The 12,624-nt window shown below is 35.6% G+C and overlaps 1 protein-coding gene across 2 annotated transcripts in view; it reads left to right on the top strand.

The window, feature by feature from the left end:
- The window catches only part of ATP6V1H (ATPase H+ transporting V1 subunit H), a 127,372-nt gene that overhangs the window by 61,253 nt on the left and 53,495 nt on the right, over positions 1-12,624 (top strand). For both annotated transcript variants that reach the window (XM_004479847.3, XM_004479848.3), the window contains one exon: positions 10,925-11,103. In XM_004479847.3, coding sequence (XP_004479904.1) covers positions 10,925-11,103 — 179 coding nt within the window. The remainder of the gene's footprint in view (positions 1-10,924; positions 11,104-12,624) is intronic.

The raw sequence follows: 12,624 nt of genomic DNA, 5'->3' as shown, positions 1-12,624 counted from the left end.
ACCCTGGGATGGTTATGTCCACTGGGGTTTAGATGGTGTGCATAGGATAATGCCCTCTGCAAAAATGAATGTGCGCTGCATGAGTACTTGGTACAGGTGGCTCCTCAGTAAATACTCGTGAATGGACTGAACACTGTAAGAAAAGTAGAAAACTCATAGGAGTAGTGCTGTGATTTGAATTTACTTATATTTTTATTAGCTTTTTTTTCCCTTTCCTTAGTTAATTCCTTTTGGTTGCTTTCTTTGGTTTCCGTATTTAGAACTATGATGTTCGTTTTCTGTGACAGAATATGTTTGCTTGGAGCTACTGCTACATTGAGAATGCATATACCTCACAGTCTCCTTCAGCTAGTTTTCATGGTTATGTTAAGATTACTAATATACTAGAACTTCATTAGACTTATCACTCTACTCACTTAACAAAATCTATTACAGTACGCAGGGCTAGAGGGAGATGTCTATTTTCCTTAGTACATGGACTTTTTTCTAAATTGGAAGCTGTAAACTTGGTATTGAAAGCTCTCTTCAGAAAATAAGATGTGTTTTGTAATCTCTGTACTCTTAAGAAAAGCAGTCACCCTAACTCTGTGTCTCTGCAGTTAGATTATCCTAGAAAGAATATCTGAGTTATTATGGATTTTTTTCTTTATCTGATTTTTACTTTTGGAGACTAGAAAGCTCGACAGTTTCCAAAGTAATTAAAAGGGAAGTAAATGGTATTATTTTTCAGTTTATATTAATCTAGCCTTTTCTGTATTTCTTTGAAACTAAAATATCTACTTTTCTTAATGTTCAAGATTGTAAAAAATTTGTCATGAAATATTTCTGGTTGCAGTCTTCTGTAATTATGTTGCTAAGATAATTTGTTTATCATGATAAAGATGTGGGAAAGAGTTACGATAGAAATCAGGGTCTTATTTATCTGTTCTCTTGTTTCAAAGAATATCTCTTCACTTGTATTTTTTTTCTCTAAACTTACATGGCTTTTGTACATATTATTTATATATTATTTTAAGTGCTGTGAGTTTCTATAAAGAAGTCAGGTACTAATAATATTGCATAAAATGGGTTGAGATTTAAGCTACAGTCCAGCATAAGGTGCTTTAAACATAATCTGTTTGGTAGCTATTATATCTGAGCTTCCCACAAACATTCAGTTTCTCCTCTTTGGATCATTATTATGTAAAAGAAAAGGATCATTTGGAAGCAGGTATATTTCATATTGTTATACATTATAGCAGAGATGCTAGTTGTACTAGTTAAATTGTGCCTTTGAGCCCCTCCCCCCCCCTTTCTGTTGTTCATGGTTCATTTAGCATCTATCAATTTACCAATGCATCAGATGTTTATAGAAGACCAAATACATGTCAGGGAATATGTTAGTTACTGAGCGTGTGGAAAGATGAGTAAGACATTTTACCTTTTCTCAGGGCTTTGTGCATTCTTTAAATATTTGTCTTGATAGAGCCCCATGGAGAATGTTTACAATATTTAAGCTCACAAAAGACATAAGAAGCATAGACCTCAACTAAGATTTTTAGTTTTTCCTTTGACCTGGTTGGGAGCTCCCTAGATTATCTACTTTTTATGGAAATTTGAGAAGAAGAGTTTAGCTCTTTCCTAGTCTTCTTTTCAGTGTGGTGCAGAAGAAAATGTTAGGAGAGTTGTTTAAACTCCCAGAGAAAGTTACTCCATTTATGAAAGGTGTTTAGTAATACTTGACTCACTTCAAGATTGGCTAAGGATTAAATGAGAGAACAGGTAAAGTGTCTGGCAATAGTAAATATCCCAAGATATTTATTCCCCTGCCTTTTCTCTCCATAAAATCTAGAATAAAAGCAATTTGCCTCTTCAAGTCCCGTACCTCTGTAAGTTGGATTCTTGATAAATTAATGTTAAACCCACGCAAAGATGCTGTGCTTTTCTGTTTGTTTTAGAAGAGTCAGCATGAATGTTTTACTAATATTTAGGAAGATTTACAAATCTTGTTTAAATTACATTTACAGCTTTTTTTTTCTCATAATGTACGGCATTTATGATATTTCTAGACTTCTATTGTCTAATTTTAGATTTCAGGCTACTTAAATAGACCCAATCCACTGGCAGACATTTTAATATCTAATATTAGTCTTTCTGGCTCTTCTGGGCTACATTTGGGATAATGCAAATCATTATATGAAAGTGTTGAGAGCTGAAAGAAAACCCTCTATTTCCTTCCTTTTCTTAAGTCAGAAGAAAACCTTCAGACATCCACAATCTTGCATACAATGAGCTAAAATTGATTTATTAGTGAGGACAAATTAAGGCCATTTGATTCAGACCATCCAGTGGGTGGAATAAATAATGTGTTCTCTTGCTCTCTTTCTCTCTTTATTTTTTTGTCATTATCAAAGTCCAGTAAGCTGTATAGAAGATTTGACTGACAGGGTTGTTTGAGGATGGCTAGTCATGTGTTTTTCCCCCCACCTCCTGAAACTCAGGAAGGAGATTTTCATCTTGAAGGCGTTGGGAAACTTGCAGAGCCATTGTGAGTGAACCAATCTAACAGCTGCTAATTACCTTTTTTTTTGCCCTCATTTGGCTGGATGAATTTTATTTTTGAAAATGCCAGTCTTACTTATTCCTAGCAGGTGTTGAACTCCAAGGTCTCTGCATCTCTTTTTGCTATTGGCTAAACTAGTGTGTCAACCTTCAGGGCCTAAAATAAATTAGAATGTTTTGAGGCTGTGACTGAGAAAGACATGAACGATGATCTTTGTTGGGTAGAGTTTTACATCTGTTGTGAATTTTATTTCTCTTTTGGCTCTTCTTAGTAAAGAGCCTACGTAATAAATTGGAACATAAAGTAAATAATATTTTTACAACTGTGTGATTTTCAGCATAAAAGTTTAGGAAAAATCATCACCAAATCGAGTTCTCCTTTTCATTAGATTCATTGAATTCACACCCACACACAGACACAGACGTGCACATGTACATACGCACACCTTCCCATGCTGCCTGTCAGTCATAACCCTTCCAAAGAGACTAGCTCTAGGTTGAATGCAGCAGGGCCTGTTGTGTGCACAGCTTTGGGATGGAAGTATTGCCGACAAGAAACCTTATTTCAAAGTCTACCTGTTATTCCCTACTTCTGGAATTCTGCTCAGACTTCTCTGATTAGCCTCTGTCTTGATTATTAGATTCCAGGTTTGGATGAGGGTCTAGCAAGAGTGAGTCATTTTTATTCTTGGAGTGACTCTTAATTCAGTGTCACTTACAGTGCGGTCCACAGACCAGTGCATTGACAGTGCCATGAACTGTTTATTAGCAGAATAAATTGAGAATAAACATTTAGAAACTTACAGGAATTTAACAGAATAATTTTGTCTCCTGAATTTAAAAGTATAAAAATTGAGCTTGCATTTTGTATCTTTTGAAATTCATTTGTCTGGTAATGCATTTTTATTATATTTTATTCATTCACAAGTGATTGGAAATTAAAAACACAAAGCAAAACTGGTCTTCAGCACAGATGATTTCAAGAATCACTTTGGGATCTGTTTTACAAGGCAGTTTGATTTTGGTGAAGGCAAATTCTGAATTGTCCCTGATTCTATCTTGTTCTTAGTGAAGTCAAGATCCTCTGTATCATTAGTTTGCCAAAGGCCAAAGTGATATTTAAGCTGGCTCGGCCACTTGTGATTTTGTTGAGGATGAAGATACCATTTAGTCTTAGAATCTTTATAGAGAACAGTGTTGTTGGATTGTCTACGTTGTTTCTGGTGAATCCAGTTTTCTTAAGTGCTTTTCATAATGCATTCTTTCAGCCCTTCTTTTCATTTTTTTAATGCTGAGATGGAGAGGTGAAATGAAGACATGTTTTGAATGAAAACTAGATAAGGCTTAATTGACTGATAATGGGCTGAAGGATGGGGGGAGTCAAAGATGACTAAGCTTTGAGGAGTAATTATCTTGGAGAAATTAAGAGAGGAGTTTGGTTCAGAAGAATACCACTGGGCTGTTATATATTAGTTATTTTGAATATGTTGAGGTTTTAGTTAAGATAATTCTCCAGGCAACATATATAGTAAAAACAACCAAAGACCATATGCTCACAAGAGCTTTGATTATGTTTCCTGAGTTAGAAGAAATAGTAGTAGGAAAAGTAACTGGAAAGGGGAACAGAGAAAATTTGGTAGAACAAGCAAAATCTCACAAAAGTCAAGGAAAAAGGGAAGAGTCCCATAAAGGGAGAGTTTATCAAAATTTAAGGCTCCCACAGTTTAAGGACTCTGAAAAGGATTGTGTAGAAGGAAATCATAGTTGTAGTGAAAGAAAGTAGTTTGTAAGAGTAGTAGTCATTGCAGGAGCTGGGAATTAAGGATATATGATATCTAATGTGTTCCCATTGACAAGGATTGCACAGTTTAGTAGAGGAGGCAGGCATGTACAAATATTAATGTCATTCACTGTGATTTCTTTTTCTACCCACGGATTATATAGAAGTGCATTTCCAAATGCTTAAGATTTTTCTAGATAACCTACTGGCTTCTTTTTTAAAAAAGATTTATTGATTTATTTACCCCCCCACCCCCACCCCCACCCCCCATGCCTGCTGTCTGTGTCTTCTTCTGTGTCTGCTTGACTTCTCTTTAGGTGGCACTGGGACCTAACTGATCCTGGGACCTTCTTGAGAGGGAGGGAGGCACTCAGTCTCTTGCACCGCCTTAGCTCCCTGGTCTGCTGTGTCTCTTATTGTCTCTTCTCTCTGTCTCTTTTTGTTGCGTCTTCTTGCTACGCCAGCTCTCCTCTCGGGCCAGCTTATTGCGTGGACCAGCCTGCCTTCACCAGGAGGCCTTGAGAATTGGACCCTGGACCTCCCATATGGTAGACGGGAGCCCAGTCACTTGAGCCACATCTGCTTCCCACCTACTGGTTTCTAATTGAATTCCATTGTGGTCAGAGAACGTACTTTGTAATTTCTTTGAATATTCCTTTGAAATTTGAGACTTTTTATGGCTCACCTTATGGTTTGTCATGGTAAATGTACTATGTGCATTTTGCAGGTGGGTATAGTGTTCTGTAAATGTCAATTAGGTGTTATTCAGGTCCTCTATGTACTGATTTTTTTGTTTAATGGGTCTATAAATTGCTGTGAGACAGAACTGTTAAATTCTCCAGCTATTACTGTGGATTTGGCTGTTTTTCCCTTCAATTCTGTCAGTTTTCGCGTCATATATTTTGAAGCTGTGATATTAATGTGTTTATGAATGTTACATCTTCCAGAAGAATTGGCCCTTGTATAATTGTGAATTGTTCTTCATTATCACTGGTAATACTCATCGTCTTGAAATCTATTTTATTCTAAATTGAGATAGATGTGTCAGTTTTCTTATGCTTATGGTTTACGTATGTCTTTTTCCATCTTTTTAGTTTCAACTGACCTGTGTCTATAAAATTTGTCTCTTGGAGACGACACATATTTGGGTCTTACAGTAAAAAAAAAATCTCATCTGATAATCTCTACCTCTTAACTGGACTGTTTAGTCCACTGGCATTTAAAGTAATTATTGTTATGATTGGATTTAGGTTTATCAGTTTACTATTTCTTCTCTGTTGGTCTGCTTTTTGGTCTTCTGTCTTCCATTTCCACCTTTTTTTGAGTTAATTGAATCTTTTTTAGATTTTCATTTTAAATTTTCTCTTAGGTATTTAACTGTTCCTCTTTTGAAGTACTTTATGTTTTAGAGGTTATTTTGGTGTCACTATATATATCATTAACTTTTCCCATTATACTTATAGAATATAATATCTACTTTAAATTGTATATATTTTATACAATTATATATATTATAAATTTATATTGTATATTATTGTACCACTTTGTAAAAAATATGGGAACCTTGCATTCTGACAGGTCCATTCTACCTTCTCTTATGCTGTAGTTATTGTATATTTCTGCATATGTTATACACCCTACAACAGTGTTTTACTTTTTGCTTTAGTTTTATGTATATTTTAGAAATTGAGAGAAAAAGTCTTTTATATTTATTTAAACTATTTGCCACCCCAGCAGTTCTTGCTTCTGTCCTGAAGATCCAACTGTCCATCTGATGGTATTATTTCCCTTCAGCTGGAGAATTTCCTTTAGCACAGGGGCCAGCAAACTACAGTAGCCTATGAATTCAATGTGGCCCATGACCTGTTTCTGTAAACAAAGCTTTTTAGGAACACTTTATGTTTTTTTAATGTATTGTCAGTGGTTGTTTTCACACTATAAAGGCAGAATTAAGTAGTTGCAACAAAGACTGCAGAGCATAAAATAATTACTCTTTGGCCTTTTATAGAAAAAGTTCGCTTACTGCTGCTTTAGCACACTTTTAGTAAATACCACCTGGCAAAAGATTGTTCATTTTCTTTAGCTAAAAATTGTTTCATTTTACTTTTATTCTTGAAGGATATTTTTGTAGGAAAAAAATTCTGGGTTCCCTTTATTTTTTTTCAGCCATTTAATGATACTCTGTTGTCTTCTGATCTCCTTCTATTTTTTTTTTAAGATTTATTTTATTTGTTTCTCCGTCCCCCTCCCCCCATTGTTTGTGCTTGCTGTCTTCTGTGTCTGTTTGTTGTGTGCTCATCTTCTTAGGAAGCACTGGGAACTGAACCTGGGACCTCCCATGTGGGAGGGAGGTGCTGAATTGCTTGAGCCACCTCCCCTCCCTGCTTGTTGTGTCTCGCAGTGTTTTCTTGTTGCGTCATCTTGTTGCATTAGCTTGCCGTACCAGTCCATTATGTCAGCCTGCTGTCTTGCTTGTCTTCTTTAGGAGGCACTGGGAACCCAACCTGGTAACCTCCTTCATGGAGGTACCCACTCTTTGAGCCACATCCGCTTCCCCCTCTATTGTTTTTGATGAGAAATCATCCTTCATTTGTATCTTTATTTCCTTATATAGAATGCATTGTCTTTCTCTGGCTGCTTTCAAAATTTCCTCATTATTTTTGGTTTTCTTTAGATTGACTGTTGTGTGTCCAAGTGTAGTTTTATTTGTATTTATTGTTCTTGGTATTTGCTGAGCTTCTATATTTGTGGATTTAAGTGTTTTATGAAATTTGGGAAATACTGCCCATTATGTCTTTAGGTATTTTTCAGTACCTTTTTCCTTCTTCTTGCCTTCTGGAGCTCCTTTTTTTTTTTCTATGAGGGGGAGGTATTTCTTTTTCTGTTTCTGAAATTGAATAATTTCTACACATCTGTCTTCATATTCACATTCACTTAACTCCTCTGTCATTGCCAGTCTCCAGTTCATCAGTGAAGTTTTAAATTTCAAATGCTATATTATTTCTAGAATTTCCATTTGGAAATTTACATTACAGTGTTTTCTGTGCTTTCCTTTTTGTTCTTTCATTACTCTGTTTGCCTTGGACAAAGTTATAATAGCTACTCTAAAATCTTTGTCTGCTAATTCCAATATCTGGTTCATCTCAGGATTGGTCGTCTTTGGTTGAATTTTCTCTTGAGTGTTGGTCACACTTTCCTTTATCCTCCTCATGCCTAGTAATTTAAGAATGCATCCTACATTTTGTAAATATTATTTTTTAGAGACTTTGGTTTCTGTTACATTTCTCCATAGAGTGTTGATCTTTCTTCCTTTCTCCCTTCCTCCTTGTCGTTCCCTCCCTTCCTCATTCCCTCCTTTCTGCAGGCAGTTAGCTTGCGGGGCTCCAGTGCCAAGCTCTGTCTTCAAGCAGAGGGCAGTAGCTGAAATCTCCATTCAGCTTCCTTAGCATTAGCCGGGCAGAGATCAGTCAAGAGATTTGGGCAGTTTATGTGATAAGTTAGGTCTCCTTTTCCTGTGACTCTCTCTGTGATGTCGCCCTTCACTTTCTAGTTGCTTTGGTCCCTCTGAACCGTCCTGTTTCTTCAGGGCAGTAAGACTCAGGTTCTGAGTTTTAGTTGAGTTATGTTGACTGAGGCCTACCTTCAGAAGAAAAGCCATATAAAATTGAAACTCTCCCAGAGCCATTCCTTCCTTGAGTGTAGATTCTCTTCTAGTTTCTGATACCCTTGGTTAGTATCCAGTACCTTCAGGTAGTTCTTAATATTTCATTCATGTCTTATAGTTCTTTTCCATGGAAGGGTTGATTCTATAAGAGTTACTCTGTCATTATTGGAAATAGACCTCTGGAAAATATCCAAAATTCAACCATGAAATATACACTTGGTTCTCACATGAAAGAATAAAATTGTAACTCTTAATAAAAATCCAGAGGTAACTTGATGAAAATACCATGAAATTACAGTTTTGTTCTTTTAATATTGTATTTAGTTATTTTAATTGATGGCAATCTTAATGCAGTATATCCTATTTTCTTTCTTTTAGAACCTTAATTAAAAGCAGGGTTTTTGTTTTAGAGTCAAAACATTTTTTGTTTTGCTTTTGTTTTTGGACTTATGGTAACAGTCCAAAATGAGGTTGATTGGAAGAATGATGAATATACTTTCTCTTTCAGATTACTGGAAGCTTTGCTAATCTTAATAGTCTCATAGATACCAAAATCACTGTGATGCTTGTGTTTTAGTTTTTTCTTTTTGTCTGTGAAATGTGAACCCTGATTTCTCTATCTAACAAAAAATAGACTTTAAACTTTATGTCAGTTTGATAGTGATGGGGCCTCTGCTTGGGCTTGTTTACTGAGCATCTTTTATCTGAGAACTTTTCTCAGAACAAATGGGTAATTTTCAGTCATTTTTTCCTTCTTCTCTCTTTTTTTCCCCCAGCCATTTATTGAAGTAAATTTTCAGCACCATTCTCTTTTCTCCTAATATTCTAGTTACATATAATGTTGGGTCATTTGGTACCATTTAATAGGTTCTGAGCCTTTATTTAGTTTTTAAAAAATATTTCTTTTCTCTCATTCTCTGTAGGTAAGTTCTGTTGCTCTGTATTCAATTTCACTTACTCTTTCCTGTTTCAACTCCATTTAGTTCTTAAAGGTATCAGTGAATTTATTGCAGGAATTGTTTTTACCTCTAGAGTTTCCATTTGATTCTGTTTACTCATTTCTGTTTTTTTCTGCTGAGATTACCTGTTTCTTTGCTGGGATTTTCACTCATTGAAAGGATATTTTATTTCACTGAAGATTGTTAACAGTAGATCCAACATGTGGTTCATCCTGGGGCTGGACTTGATTGATTTTCGTTTCTCCTGAGGTTGTATTCCATTTTCTTGGTTCTTTGTGTGTTGGGTAAGTTTCAGTTGTATCCTGGATGATATGAATACTAAATCTTGGAGATCCTGTATTTTATTATTTTTCTCCAAAGACTGTTGCTTTCCTTGTTCTAGCTGGTAAATTTTTTGCCTGAGTTTGAACTGCAAATTTTGCTTCTTGGGTGGCAGCTCTGGCTTCATTCCTATCTTTAATCTTTTGCGAGGTTACTTTGGGGCTGTTCCACATGCATGGTTTAAGGGTTACTCAGAGGTGTGATTAGCTAGATTTCGGGTGTCCTTTCTGGTTCTTCGGTATATAGAGTTTCCCCCTCTTTTCAGCATTCATGGTTTTTCCAGCTTCACTTTTTCTCTTCTCCATGACAGAAAGACCACTTTTTGGTTTTCCTGTGAGCCACCTGACTGCCACCATGGCCTGTGCACAACTGCGCTTAGGATCGAAACTATAGTGGCAGGAACTTGTGTTGGTGTCTGACTTCCCTATTCCCAGACAAGCTTGTCTACTCCTCCTTTAGTTGGTTGCTTTTTGTAATATATTCAAATTTTATTGTTCTTTTCTACTAAAGAGAGGTTCATTCGCTAGGATCTTAGTCCCTCATACCTGAAGTAAAGTTCATGTTTTAGATTTGAAGTAATTCTCAAAACAAATTAATTGAGTTATGCTGTGGCTACTCTACTCATTATCCAAGGATTATAAGTAATTTATGATATTTATGGCTGTAAGTACTGAAGAGGGAGAATAGGTTCACAAATACTTTATTGAATATCAGCTTTGAACCAGATACTGGGCTAAGCCCTGGTGATATAAAGATGAATAGGACAGACTCACTACTCTCAAGATATTTAAGATCTGGTGGAAACATAAGGAGAAGAATGTTAGGATCTCACTAACTTCTACATATTAAACTAATTCTTTTTCTGCATTTGTTTAGTGTAATTATTAGGGAGTATAACTTGCTGACAAAAAAAGGCCAAAATTTGGTACAGTGGATTTGGAATTATTCATTCTCACAGGAGTTATTTTTGGTATTTGCCAAGTCTTCCTGACCAAGTTAATGAAGGTAGATTTCTTGAGAGCTGGGGCCTTATCTTGGTTATTTTGCCTCAAAGGTTTAGCATGGTTTCTGCTCAAAATTGGTTAATTCAGCGAACAGTTTATCTTTATAAATCCTTGGATTCCTTTGCTGTCTTCATAAGTACTGTTAAAACATGGAGGACCACAGAAGAAAACTAGGGACTTTGCCTGAGTGTCACAAAATTTTTGTTAATGGTCTAAGCAAGACAGTTTTTATGCACTTCTAGGTTGATTGGGGAATACAAGAAAGGTGAGTGACTTCAAATTAGAGAGATACTTGAAACATTTTCTTAGTTATCCTAAGAAGGCCAAAGAATGGAGAATCCACTGGGGTATGCTCAAGAAAAAGGTTGTGAATAAGGATTGTGATGGATTTAATTGTAAACATGTTCAGTTTTTTGAGGCTCTGAAGAGGCATCAATTAGAAATGTTTTGTAAACCATATTGATCTGGTTTTGTAAACCATATTGATCACAAAGAAGTTAAGGATTTGTGATGATGGTATCATCTAACTGAAGGTGATTCTTAAACCTGAGACTAGAAGGAGGAGGCAGGGTATTAAAAAGAAGCGCAGATAGTCTGGAAACCTCATATAATACATTACATAATTTCTCATTATCTCTTTCTTTGTCTTACACAGAACTTTTTAGAGAAATCAACTGAGAGAGAATCTCGCCAAGAGTATGCTCTGGCTATGATTCAGTGCAAAGTTCTGAAACAGTTGGAGAACTTGGAACAGCAGAAGTATGATGATGAAGATATCAGTGAAGATATAAAATTTCTTTTGGAGAAACTCGGTGAGAGTGTCCAGGATCTCAGGTGTGTTATTCTTTTCAACTCTCACAGGTTGGAGCTATTGGACCTTGTTTGACTTGCATGATATAAAATGAATTTGTTGACAACTTTAAAAATCAAGAGATTTCACTAAAATATGTTAATGTCTTCTGTTAAAAATTGGAAGATCTAGCAAGATTGGCTCATTCTTTTTCTTTTTCCTTTAATTTTTTATTTGAAATAACTTCAAATTTAGAGGAAAGTTGCCCAAATAACAAAAACAGTACAAGGAATGCCAACATACCCCCTCACCCATATACCCAGATTTATCAACTTTCATTAGCATTTTGCCACATTTGTTGTGTCATTCAGTCTATCTTCTAAATGTTTGAGAGTAGGTGTCATACGTCATGCACCTCTAACACTTAACACTTCCATGTGTATTACTTAAGAACAAGGATACTCACTTATGTAACCACCTTAAGTTCAATTATCAAGTTTGAGAAATTTAATATTGATAATTAGCTTACAGTTTATATTCCAGTTTTTTTCAGTTGTCCAGATAATGTCCCTTTGGGCATTTTTGGGGGGCATTTTTCCCTCCATTATTAATCATTCTTACATGATGATAATTGGTTAGAAATGTGCACTATCTCTTCTCTTTGGAGATTCCTACCATTCTCGCCTGTCTAAAATCTGACTGGCTTTACTTTCTCAGGACATCACCCTGACCCTGGAACTACTTGAGAGTCTACCTCTGATTTAGAGTCTTTGTAATTTTAATTTGAGGAGAAGATTTTTTGTATATGGAGAGATTATTTTTTTCCTGCTTTTTTGAAGATAGTTCATTTTAGTTTTTATATTAAAAATCATAGTAAGGGAAAGACCCCTTACACAATGCAGAAAGACCTACAGAGAAAAGTAAAAGGCTCCATGCCGTTTCCTTATATTCCGCTACTAACTTCACTCCCGTTTAGTTTCTTTTCCCCCACTCAGTCACAAATGAGGTTGTGCGTATTTTTCTGGACCTTGTTATTTTTCTGTTTAATAGGATCTTGTTGATCTTTCCCATTGGCACATCTCTATTTTGTTTTTAAACCATTGATAACATTTTTGAAAGAGTTCCGCTCTCTGAAAACAGATACTTCTCTAAATTTGGGAGCCATGCAGACCTGGATTTGAAATAACTATCTTCTAGATGTGAGATCTTAAAGTTTCATACTTCTTGAAGCCTCAGTTTTCTTTTTGGTAAAAATAGTAATGAAAATGCTAATAATCTTACAGGATGTTGTGTGTGTGTGTGGTTCTAAGTACCCAGCAAATGCTTTTGGTGCTCCAGCAATGTATTTGCCAGATTATTTAATGTGGTGCATAATCCCAAGGAACATGTGTTGTATTGGATTTTTGTGAAAAGAGGCAAGTGAACTTTGCCACTCTATAATTTCAAATATGGGTAAGTTGATTGTAATATAATTGTAATATAAAGCAATAGGCTTTCACAGTTATAAGTTTTGTTATAATGATGTTTATTATTTTTGAAAAAATTTATGAACAGGTCCTCTAATA

The sequence above is a fragment of the Dasypus novemcinctus genome, chromosome 14, assembly GCF_030445035.2.
Source record: "Dasypus novemcinctus isolate mDasNov1 chromosome 14, mDasNov1.1.hap2, whole genome shotgun sequence".
Classification (NCBI taxonomy): Eukaryota; Metazoa; Chordata; class Mammalia; order Cingulata; family Dasypodidae; genus Dasypus; species Dasypus novemcinctus.
Note: the sequence above shows the minus strand (reverse complement) of the source record. Positions and strands in the feature narration are given on the sequence as shown.